This window comes from Porites lutea, chromosome 1, assembly GCF_958299795.1.
Source record: "Porites lutea chromosome 1, jaPorLute2.1, whole genome shotgun sequence".
Lineage (NCBI taxonomy): Eukaryota > Metazoa > Cnidaria > Anthozoa > Scleractinia > Poritidae > Porites > Porites lutea.
Window position 1 is genome coordinate 5,421,512 of NC_133201.1, and position 12,675 is coordinate 5,434,186.

The following is a 12,675-nucleotide window of genomic DNA, read 5'->3' on the forward strand; positions in this document are numbered from 1 at the left end:
AAGACAGAAGATATTCACAAGGTTTTACTATTTATTTCTAATCCAGTTGGACATTTCATGCTTTTCGCACACACACCGTGGGAAGCATTTTAAGCTATTTAAAATTGCAATTTGAAAATGTATTTTTCACGAAAAAATTCAATAAATAGATGGAAATGCACTCAATGCACCCTATGTACAACTTTACATTATGAAAACTAAAATGTTTAAGTGGCAAAGACAGCGTAAACCACAATCTACAAACGATACTAAGGAAAGGAAACCAGAAAATACAAAAACACACCTAAAGTAGCTTGGAGTCTTTGGCATAACAAATGACTTGTTCTCTGTTCGGAGGAGTTACAGCATGTTTGTTAGGATAATAAAATGAAACTGTAGGCAGTAAGCCCACCTAGCGTCTGAGTAGAAGGGAGGTTAGGGGTAACCTTGTTTAATAGAAACATCTGTGCCTTTCATATGCATAAGTACATGATTTATCAAAATAAGGTCAATTCAAGCCTTGCTTCAACTTGAGGCCAGGATTTTCAGTAGCCAAAATAATGTAAAGTGACCTATTGCGAGGAATCAGAGACTTGCTGAATATTTATGCTTGCGACTGTGTACAATTAAATGCTATCTTCTCCTGACCCACCCTGGCTGTAAATAAGTTCTTGTGTGAGGGTACATTTTACTGTGCATCCCTGAAATGTCCTGTCCACCTTCTCCAGTTTAAAGAACACCCTTAAGCGTGATAACCGAGGAAAATCAAGTTCCTAGTGAGAAAAATCTTTTTTTGCATTTCCTTAAGCCATGCCTTTTTTCCCAGACAGGGAATCTACACCAACTGGGTATATAACCCACGACTCAGTCTGGACTGACAAAAGACAAAGCCTGAGGAAAGATGCAACCACAAAAAGATATAAAAGTGGTGTTTACCCCATACCAGACAGGGACTAACACCAACTGGGTGATATTGGTATGAGTACTTAATTTATAGACTTACACTCTCCCTACCCCCACTCCCCCACCCACCCAACAGAATCTGATAGCTCTAGATTAAGGAAGTCAAGCCTTTTTCGCTTAAGTATTAACAATTGCGCCCCATACCAGACAGGGACTTAGACAAACTGGACAATAACCCTAGACTCAGTCTGGTATGAGTACGACCTTATGCAGCCATACCCTCCCTCTCTACCCCCAAGCATGGAATGTAAAAGCCCTAAATTAAAGCTGTCGAGTGAAGACTTTTCCACTAAGGCATTGTTTGCCTCATACCACACTGGGACTTGGAACAACTGGGCGATAACCCAGGAGTACAAACTTATACGACCTATAACTCCCATCCCCACTCAAATGGAACATGATTGCCCTTGATCACGGCTGTCAAGTGGAAGAAGCTAGAATATCTGAACATACAAATATAATGTAATCTCACTCAAGAGTAAGTTAACAGCCAGGCGTATCGTATAGTTAAATTAAACTACATTTCTTCTCTTCGATTTCAACCATAAACGTCATTATCTCAGAGCAGAGAACAAGTCATTTACTATGCAGTACATAACCCAGACGATGTTGTCTTCTTGTTAAAACTTTAAAATCCTTTGACATTTTATAAATTAATAAGACGACAAGATGACTAGAGCCTGGTAAAATAAGAAACTTTGATCTGAAACATTATTGCCAATGCCCTTTAAACAACTAAAACAGTTTCAAGAAGTTTTTGCTATTGAAGTTAAAAACTAAAACGATATGATTAAAATTTCAAACTCTAAAATAACTTTTTCACAACTTGCTGTATTCAATTCTCACACCACTGCAGTTTTCTTTATACATATTCCCTGAAAATAAGAGTAAAACAAACAACGTTAGTTTAACATTCCACAATTTAAGATTTACTATTACTTTTAATCCCCCTTTATTGCCTTTATTAGTCAGTTCAGGCTGGCAGCATAACGCCAAAAACAAAGTTATTGCTTATAGCCAATCGCAAACACGCACACAAGCAAAGAACCAATCAGAACTCAAATGAAATACAAGTACCCGACGCCAAGCGCAAAAAAAACCGTGCATGCAAAGCGCACTTTGACCTAAGATTTTACTCTGATTTCGACTGAGAAAGTGGCGTAAGATTTTTATAGAAAGCGTGGCGATCCAATACAAAAAAAAAGTATATGAAATTACTTTTAAGCGGACTGGAAACCTATCTAAAAAAGATTCCAAGAACCGTGATTATTAGAGAGATACGCTAAGAGGGTTGCTTGCTGTTTAGTCATGGTTCAAAAATATATTCGAGTGGTAAAAGTAATGGTGAGAGCCATTCTAAAGATGACATGAGCCTGTCGGCATGTACCGAACAATGTCCTTTCATAAATTTCACAATAGCTTGTTTTTCGGTACATAGTGAAAGAACCATATTCATCCAACACTGAAGGGATTAACAACAAGCACTGCTAACTGTATAAAAAGAAGCTAGTTCGATGAAATTATCAGCAGATGCAGTAATTATTACTGTTCTGTATTACTTATTGTTATATAGCTGGAAACTTTTTTCCCAATAGCGTGTGCTCTCATTGGTTACTTTGACGTCACATGACATCTAACAATGAAACTGTTTCAAGCCAAAATCTCTGAGCAGACGACATTGCAAAATCTTTACGTCAGAGGGTAACAGTGCACTGTTGCACGCGAATGCTGACTGACGACCGCCGTTTTAACGAGGTTTTATGAATTTCCTGCTATATAACAAATCACTTAAAGACTGGTCCCTCGAGAAACAGTTAAAATTGTTTCCCTCGAATCTCAATGTTTCCCAGAGGAAAAAAAATTAACTGTTTCCCTCGGGACCAGTCATTAAGTGATTATTATTACACTATGATAAACTAATTACATCAGTAGGAAAATATATCTTTCGCTGGAGAAATGAGGTAGACTAGGAGAAAAGAAGAACAATGTTCTCAAAACCATCGTCGAAATGAAGGCGGCAGTATTTCACTATAACTATAAAAATATTTTTCCTTCTTATTTCAGGGTTAACTGGTTACATTTATTATTAGCTCTTAAATTTCTTCAAAGCGGATGAAGTTATGTAATGTAAAAATGTATGATAAATCTACACGCTGTTAGGCTACTTCAGGTAATCAAATTATAGTAAGCATTAACATTAAAAACTTGGTGAAAATAACTAAATAGTTACAGGTTACTGTCCTCGTTAGGAATGTTTGGTTTCCGATTTCAAGAACTACACAGTTTCATTTTACTGAAAAGCTCACACATGCAATTCCATGTCAAATATGCACAGGGAGCGACTCGATTTAAGCAGCTCACGAGAGCTTCGTTTTGCGGGTAATTCTCACACAAAAGAAAAAAGCACAAGCAAGGGTTTTGCTTGTTTTCACACACTCAAATACCTGGGTCCACATTCTTCAACAGTATTCAGGGATATCACTTCTACCTAGAATATAACATGGTGTTTTAGCTGGTCCAGATCACTTACAAATATGCATTTTCAATGTGCCAGTGATATCACAGGTACCCCAACCTCGAAAAATGAGCCTCGTATTTATGACAATGTAACTTTCTGAGTTCCGAAATCCTCATTTTCAAAATGAGGCTGAGTGTAAAACCTTTGTTGTGAAAATGCGTTTTATGTGCATGAAAATTAAAAATCATTTTTAAAGCAATGGCTTTGAACTTAGCCTCGCTTTGAAACAGGCTTAAAGCAACTGTGAAATGGACTATTGCAGTGGTTTACAACGCTGCTATTTGTAGTGTAAAGATCTAGAAAAAATTCCGAGAAATTTAACATAGTTTTGTTTCAATGTTGTTCACTTTCTCATATATAGCTTGTGTTAGAATAAACAAGGAAACTAGCTAAAATCGCTACGAAACGCCACCGAATGGAAGTATAAACACCTTTGATATAATTTCTCCCTCCGTTTCAAAGCCATATACGAGTATTACTTTTTCATATTAACTCCTATAACCAGCGCTAAACAGAACAGAAATACAATGTCGATACAAAGGTTATATAAACAGCGCTCACATTCAAAACTTGGGGTACCTGTGCTGTTGTGAGTGCAGAACATGTGACAAATGAAGTGCATGTGTCAAGCTATTCACTCAGAATCGCGGCTCAGTGAAGGTGCAGGCTTCTAACATCAATCAAACTCGAATGGTGAGTATTTTGTGCAATCTAGATGGTCAGTGAAAATGCTGTTACCGTAACTGCATTTTATTTTTTTTCCAGTAATGGGCATATCACTTCCTATAGTCAATCAATGTACCTCAAGATTCTCTAGTGACACGGAGAAACTTTCGGCGCAAAAAACTAAAAATTTCCCTTGAAAGGTCACAAAATAGATTTCGATTACAAAACCCTAGATTTCTCTGAACGTAACCTGCGAACGCAGAGGTAGTTTAATTCCGGTCGTCGTGTCTCTCCAACCGAAGAATAAGAGAAGACCAGAGAAAAGCGATGACCGGAAATACGTCCGCGTTTGCAGGCTATTCTGAAGGTGGCTTTTATGGCAGGCGCTTCAGATGAAAGAAAAGAGGAAATGGATCGAGCATGGACATTTTCTTGGTGTTTTAGGAACTACTCTGTTTATATTAAGAGGGTGTCAATGCAGTTATCTGTTTAGCGCATAACCACGATTTCTTGGTATGCGCAATAAATGATAAAGCACTCAACTAAATAACTCACTATAAATCTCAATGGATCAGTATAAGATGCTGGAAAACTGCCAACTACCCCTCCCTAACCTAACATTTTGCCCTAAGTGAGAAGTTAGTGTTAACATTGTATTCGGGGAGGGGTAGGATAGCAGTTTCCCATACTGATACTCACTATCCGCCACACAGAGGAACTACCCCTCTCCTCCCCTGTCGGGGGCCAAGTATTAATATTTTCCCACAGTGAATGAATTTCCAAAAGCACTTCGCATTGCAAATTTAAAGAGCTAAGCCAAACAGCAGGAATTTTTTTACATAGACTGAGAACTCTACAGTTTAAATTTTAACACTTTAACTTTAGAGAAGGCACTGGTATAAGAATACTTCTTTTTCTGGATTTCACAGTTTATTTTTCCAATGCTATTAAATGAAATCTTAAGTGTATCTACACGCAAAACGTAACAGGTATATATTTAGTACAAGAATTTTGGCAAAATGAGAAAAATGCCTTTTAGTGTACTATTAAAAGAGAATGGCTGTCCTTATATTTATTAGTCAATTGTAACAAAATTGAACACTGCAATGAAGAAGCTTTAAATTTTGCTATGTAAGATTTAGCAACAATTCATGGGTATAGACCAAAGTGCTTCAATATAATTAACAAATTCATGTTAAAATGAAAACATTATAATAGTTAATGGCTTGATTAAGGAGTTAAGAGTAAAAAGGCTTCGCCTTATGAACGATGTTAATGATTTATATATTTCGCACTATTAATAATTATCAATGTACGAGTGTTAATGGCTTATAATAAATACAAATTTAAATAATCACTTACAAATTCTAGAATGCAACCAAATGATTGGTTTTGTCAGAGGTTTGACAAACGGACATACCGGTAAACAAACATTTGCCTCAAGAGGTAATAGACCTTTTTACAGATGTTACCCAAAATTGCAACTTTTAATGATTTTTATTAAAACAAAATATATTTTCACAGATTGATTCATCATGTTGAATTTTCTGGTACACCTACAGAGTTTTGCAAAGAGTGGTTTTTTAACATCCAGAGAAGAATATCCAAAACTGCAAAGTATTTTATGCCAAGGGCCAGCATATGGACAATTTGGGCAACCATATTTCGAGATTTTGCGACGAATTTTTGTTTCAGAATATACTACGAGCAGGCTCTCTTTTTTCTTAGTTCGTCGAGCGAAACGCGCGAGACAGAAAAATGACCACGCACGTGACTGAACGCGAGAGACAGAAGAGGCGCGAAATTTAGAAATAAATTAAAAATTGCAATTTTGTATGACATTAGTATAAAGGTTTACTGCCTCGTCTGGAGAATTCTTAAGCAGTAGTATCATTAACGGAGTTTAACAGTACAACTGTTACATTATTATAGAGCAAATATTTACCTATTAAAAACAGAAATACCATGAATGAAAACAGTTACGTCAAAAACTTTTAAATATTATAGTCGTTATTGGCATTCTACGAGGAACATGGTAGCCCTAGTTTATCACTTTTATTTTATTTTTTAAGGAAAATAGTCGATAGCTGTACTTTGATTATTGTTTGTTTGTGCCAGATCCGAGCTGCTAGCTAGTTAAACCCTTTTGTTGTGTCTGTGCTATTAACGTGCCGGTCAGTTTTAACAATAGCCTGTAACAACTTTTATCTTGTTTGTAAGTATCCTGAATGAGGGAGAGTACTGTAAATTTTCTATTAAGCCCCCACTTATTTATTTCAAACCCACTGGGGGAGGGGGGGGGTTATTTGAGAGGGGGGACTTATTCAATTTAGCAAAGATGATGGTATCAGTTCTCCATAAAGCACTAGAATACAAAGTGGAAAAGCTCAGGTACAAGAAGTTAAAGGTTATGCAGCCGTGGGCCAAAAAACAAATCCGACCTTCCAGGTGGTGAATAAACCACCCCGGATCATTTAACACGGAGTTTTTACAGTAGATCATTTATTACTAAAGAATAATTAGGGGAGGGGAGGGGAGGGCGACTTATTAACGTTCTTCCCCTGAAAAGGGGGGGGGGGGGCTTATTTGAGAGGGAGGCTTAATAGAGGATTTACGATATAAACTCTCAACGACATCATGAATTCGGACATGCTCAGGGTCATTTTGTCAGCAAAACCTGTTTTCATATTAAACCAAGATTTCCTTATTTACTGTGATAAACAACGGCAGTTCCGAATGAAATAAGGTTTAACGCTGGTTTTTAATCTGAGAACCATTTTTACCTCCAGGATTTCAAAAGTTAGCATTTCTTTTGTTACAAAAAGCTTAAGCTCCCCTTGTTAAAACTTCATAGCTTAAAGAAAGATAAGTATATTGGTACACCTTTAATGTTGTGTTAAGATAGATTCGCTGTGTTACGGTGCAAATTAAAACTAAATACGAACACATCTGATCACCGCCACAATAAAGACTTAGTCTGGGCGAACTGCTATTGGACGAAAGCGTCCTTCGGGCGAAACGACCTGATATCGAGGAAACCATTCGTAAGTTAATTTGTTAATTTTAGTTAAGCATAGGCTCAGTTACCAACTGTTGTTCGGGAAATGAGCCCACGCTCCTCCCCCGAACAGCCTCTTCTCGGGGAGTACCGAGAAAGCGGTGGAAATCGAGCATACGTTCGGACGGCAGTGATCATATAATACTGCACGAAGATGCATGAATGTTTTCAAAAATACACTACTTACGAAGATTCCAACATTAGCGACTCCTTGAAGAAGTGTCTTGAAGCTCTTTTGGGATCAATATTAGGACCAGATGCGATCCCATCCTTAAGTTCCGCTCGGCTTGATTTTCTTCTAAGTCGACTAAATCGTGACTTCTTCTCCTCTTTCTTTCCTTCCGTATGAGAAACAGTTTCTTCGTCAGTTGACGGGCTTAGCGGACTAAGAGGCTCCAAAATTTGGGGTTGATTTTTGTCCTTGTCACTCTCTTTATCTTTCCATCTACTACTAGTTAAATCTTTCCCAATGTTCAAGAGATCGGACAGAGACATGCTCTTTTTTCTGGACACTGACAACGATCCGGGAGGTGGGGCATAGCCCTTGTCTTTGCGACTGTCCGATTTAGCGTACGAGTCTGCCAAGTCCAAACTCGCACTCATAGGATAATGAGATTTATCTGGCTTCACCGGACACCTTGCACTCTCTGAAGACCGTTTACCGATTTTCCCTGCTTTCCCCGCGCGTTCTAAACTGTTTGAAGGTGACGATTCACTGTTCGGAGCATTTGGTGCGGCTGCTTGTGCATCCCGAATTTTACGTAAAATACCATTTATATCCGAATCACTTTTACCTTGACCTTTTGAAAAAGTCTCAGGTCGCTGCTTCCGAGAAACAACTGGTGAAGATCTACGGGGCAAAGATACCTTTTTTCTTTGCGCTTCGGCGGGAGTAATAGCGGACTGGATTTTGTCTTGTGCTAGTAGTTGAGATTTGATATGTGGAGTCGGTTTTGCGGATGATTCAAGGGAGTCAGGCAGGTTTTGTAAAACTTCAGATCCTGATGTTTCTCCTAACTGTGAGACGGAAGTATTTCCTTCAGAGTCAGCAGTTAGTGATAAATCATCTTCAGATGTATCAAAGGAAGCCCCTTCCTCTTGCTCGTGATCGGGTTCAGAAATTCGTTCCTCGCTATCAAGCGTAGGAGAAACAATTGTTTCATCAGGTGATGACGAAAATTGATGAAGATCCTGTTCGGCAGAAGATTCAAGTTCAGAGTTAGATTGAGGTTCGTCTGTTAATTCAAATTCCTGAGGTTCAGGCGGAGGTAAAGATGGGAAGTCGATGGAAGATGATTGGAATGGAGACGGAGACGGTAAGTCCGAATCAACAGCAGAGTCATTTAAAGAAGTAGAGGATGATGATACCGATCCCTCGTGTTCTTCCAGCTCTCTTCTTTTCACAATTATACCTTCTCTGAGACTCAACACCCGCTCGGGTGTCGGCCCTTGAGGCGCTGATGAAGAGCGAGACAGCGAAGTAGACTCGACAACTCGTGGTCTCTCCTTAGACGGTGCAGATGAAGATCGCGAGATCTTGCTGAGCGACTCTGATCTTGGCAGCGCCATAGCTCCAACTTCAGCGGCCAGTTCTTCCTCTGGCGCCATGAGTTCAGTCTCTAGTTGCGGTGCAACGCGTTCATCTTTCTCTTCGCCAGCTCCATCTTGTCCTCTCGCGTCCATAGCAACAGATGTACCGCTAATCGTGGTCATCGAAGTTAACGCAGAATCAGAACGAAGGCGAGTAGGAAGAGCCACACTAGACTCATCATCAGAGTCGGATTCAAGGGACATTATCGATGATGCTGACGATCTGCGGTGTTCGGCATGTGGAAATGCGGGCGAAGAATTGAGTCCAGGTGTGACCAGACCAGATGGACTCACAAGATCATTGTCACTACTGGTCTGCATCTGCATCATGTTGGTAGAGCCCTGGCCGAGTTTGGCAATCATAAAGAGTTTCTGAAACAAAAAGAAAAGATGGTTAGTACTCCGCCCCAAGGTCCCACTCTTACCCTTTCATATACTATTTTCGGATCAATTTAGGTTTGTGGGAAATTACCCACCTAACCCTTGCTAAGCCAATGCAACATTAACACTAACTTCCCACTTAGGGCAAAATCCTGACTTAGGAGAGGGGTAGGTGGGTAGTTTCCCAGTCCCCCCCTATTTCCTCCCATTTAAAAATGTTACCTCTCACGCATACTTACTAAAAGCAAATCGGATATCATTTTCATCATGATACATCCCTGACTGAGGATGCAGATACAAATTCTCAAAACTCACCTCTATACATTTCCCTAAAGGATTAGTTGAGAGAATTTGTTACACGATCAAAGCATTTTCCCCTTAGTTATCATTTTATTAATTCTCATAACCCGTTTTCTTGATTACGTATTGATATTGTTAGGGGGAAATTGACTTTGGTCACTATTGGGACTTGAAGGGATAGAGTACTTCATACCTGGGCCTTTTTGATGGCTTCCATCCACTGTGATTGGTCTGACACTGTTCCTTGGAGGGCAAATGCTTGCACTGCAATGTTGTATTCGTTCACGTAAATAAGAAGGAAGGTTCCTGAATGGGAGAAAAGAAAGTACAGTTGACCAATTTCGTTACAGCTGCTTTTTCGCCCCATGTACGGAATTCCTGACTCCCGAATCCAGGAAATTTTTGCTTGTGGAATCCAGAATCTTGGGCTTTGGAATCCGGAATAGAGCTCAAGGAATCCGGAATCCCACTGACAAAGAATCCGGAATCCAGTACTTTGAATCCGAAATCCACGGCCTGGAATCCAGAATCCAAGACTGTCTTGGATTCCCTTACATGGAGGATGGGCGGGACGGGGGGGGGGGGGATGGCGATGATTGCAGCTTCTTTGTACATGTTTCATTAACATACTCTGACTAACAATATCTAGGTGTACTGTGAGACAAAAAGAACCCAACAACGAAAAAAAATGCGTTTGGATATAGAGGACATGAAAATTTCAAAAATTTCATTAAAGGGTAAAAATTTTCGAAACTTGATAACCTTCATGCGTAAAAAAAAAAAGAGAAAAATCGTCGAAAACGAGATCGCAAATCTCCACTTCTCTTTCGGCCAATGCGACAAAATGCTTTCAAATGTTTCATCAAATCAACGGTCAAAACTATAAATTCAAACATTGAAATACCTTGATCTTTTGAAGCACTTAGAGAAAGCTTGTCGACTTGCAGAGGCTACAAAAACATAAACAGCATTAATAAACGTACAAGTCACCAGGAGATCATCAGTCCACAAAAACTATAAAATACATACTCCTCCCCCGTCATTAACTTTAAGGCAGTTGTATTGCGTGAAGTCATTGCTTGATTAAGCTGCAGATAATACGTCCAAAGTCAAGAACTAGGGATTAGATAATTCTGCCACATATTCAAACTTACCGGTTTGATAACTTTAAACCTGTCACCTCCTTTCTTTGCTTTAGTGATAAGAAGAAGATCGGTGAAGAGAAAGACATACACGTCCATCTGAAATCAATGATGACACAGAAATCAACCTGAGTAAGAATTAGAATTCTAAAAAGAATTGTACGTCTCTCTTAAAGAGGACGTTCTTTGGCCGTTCCTCAACAAATTGCTTTAAATCTAGGTCACTTAATTCTTATCTCAACACCTTGTCTCTCTTAGAAAGAGCTTTCCACAGTGTTTGCGGTGTCACCATTCAAGTGACACCAACTGCGCAATACTCCCCCGTGGTAGTGACAATAACGCTGCACAAGGTATTCATAACTTTTGAATCCGTGGATGAATTTCAAAGATATGACCATTCAAATGAAACTGCTTCAGCTGAACTTTCACATAGTACTACTTATGTAGTAAAAAGTTCCAACTTTTGAGTCTGTCAATGAAATCCTATGATGTGACCATTCAATCAAAACCTCTGTAGGAGTTATTCCACGTTACTATCTATATGGTAGGAAGTCCTAACTTTTGAGTCCGGAAATAAAATCCTATGGTGTTGCCAATCACACGAATCCTCTTCAGAAGTACTTTCAAATAGTAGCACCTGTTCTTGATAATTTTCAAATAGTAGTCTTTTTTTCTGACGTATCGTTTCTGGTTACACTCGGAAGGAAAAAAGTTTATACCTTGCCCTGTTTTTCTAAAAGTCTGAGAGGTCCCTCATGGATAACACAGCGGTGTTCATCCTCTATTAAGCCAGGCATTGGTCTCATTAAGTCATAGGAACTGTACTCTTGGAGAATCTTTAAGAAAAACAAATTAGTCCCATATCAATAAATATTTTTTTGCAACATATGTAACTTCGGAGACATTTACACCATCCATTCATGCAACATTCATGCAATTAATCACTTCTTGCAATTTTTGCGATTTCAACAAAAAAATTGCAGAAATAAAGGAGCACGAAAAAGCATTCTCTGGAAAATAAACCACGCGAAATTATGGTGCCATTTCTTCATTAGGTTAATCAATTTATTATTGTAAATAATTTTTGTGATTTCAACGAAATGAGCCGCAGAAATTAAGGTACCCAAAAAAAGTTCTCTAGAAAAAGAGACGCAACTTTAATTGCTATAAAAAATTTAACCTCGAAATGACCAATATTAGGGTTTTATGGAAAGTAATTTTTGCGCAACTAAATTTTTGCGACTTCAAAAAAAAAAGCCGCAGAAATTAAGATGCACAAAAAAAGTTCTTAAGAAAAAAAGAAGCGAATTTCATTGCTTTAAAAAAATTCAACCTAGAAATAACCAATAATAGGGTTTCATTAAAACTAATTTTTGCGCAACTTAATTTTTGCGATTTTAAGAAACAAAGCGGCAGAAATTAAGCTGCACAAAAAAAGGTTCTCTAGCAAACATGATGGAATTTAATTACCATGGTTTAAAGGAAATTCCTTTCATTACATTAAATAACAAGAATTAGCAAGAATAAGATAGACAAGACTGATCAATACCTTATCCATCTCTTCATTGACAGCCTCAACCACATTGTAATTATTTTGAATTCTTTCTGCTGTTGCCTTGAGTTTTTCCAACTCGTGTCGTACTCTCATGGCCCCATTCACTTTACTGACAAATGATTCAACCCGGTCACGCTAAAAAAAGATTCAGGATAACTTACGGTTATAATGAGGAGTCATACCAAGAAAATGGTTTCGGGTGCCGACTGACATAAGAGGCAGAAGTGGCGGGGGGCTTGAGGTTGAGGTAGCAAAGGAAATGGTTGGCAAAATACATTGGCAGTGGAGTTGAGTCCTTCAATCCTAGACCACTTTTCAGAGAGATAATTTGTCATTCTGACTTTAAATCTATGGACGAAATTCTATGGTGTTACCATTCAAATGAAACCTCTCTGATTCTTTATAAGATTTGACAAAAAGAAATTTCACCTCTCTGGCAATTTTCTTTTTCTTTGGTCAATAGTAAGAGTGAACAGTTACTAGCGCAGAAAACTATGAACACCTGAAATACTTCAAGAATATT

At 38.5% G+C, this 12,675-nt stretch overlaps 2 protein-coding genes across 9 annotated transcripts in view; one reads left to right on the forward strand and one right to left on the reverse strand.

Annotated features, from left to right (window-relative positions):
- The window catches only part of LOC140943368 (protein LZIC-like), a 296,884-nt gene that overhangs the window by 144,222 nt on the left and 139,987 nt on the right, over positions 1-12,675 (forward strand). The window lies entirely within an intron of this gene.
- The window catches only part of LOC140943304 (pleckstrin homology domain-containing family G member 5-like), a 45,502-nt gene continuing 32,838 nt past the window's right edge, over positions 12-12,675 (reverse strand). For 6 of the 8 annotated variants that reach the window (XM_073392405.1, XM_073392412.1, XM_073392388.1 and 3 more), the window contains 7 exons: positions 12,147-12,287; positions 11,317-11,433; positions 10,610-10,696; positions 10,360-10,405; positions 9,649-9,761; positions 7,372-9,146; positions 12-1,817 (listed from right to left, as the gene is read on the reverse strand). In XM_073392405.1, coding sequence (XP_073248506.1) covers positions 1,805-1,817; positions 7,372-9,146; positions 9,649-9,761; positions 10,360-10,405; positions 10,610-10,696; positions 11,317-11,433; positions 12,147-12,287 — 2,292 coding nt within the window. In that variant the 3' untranslated portion in view covers positions 12-1,804. Of the gene's footprint in view, positions 1,818-3,386; positions 3,431-7,359; positions 9,147-9,648; positions 9,762-10,359; positions 10,406-10,609; positions 10,697-11,316; positions 11,434-12,146; positions 12,288-12,675 lie in introns of those variants that run through there. The other 2 variants (XM_073392393.1, XM_073392398.1) reach the window with 2 other exon arrangements.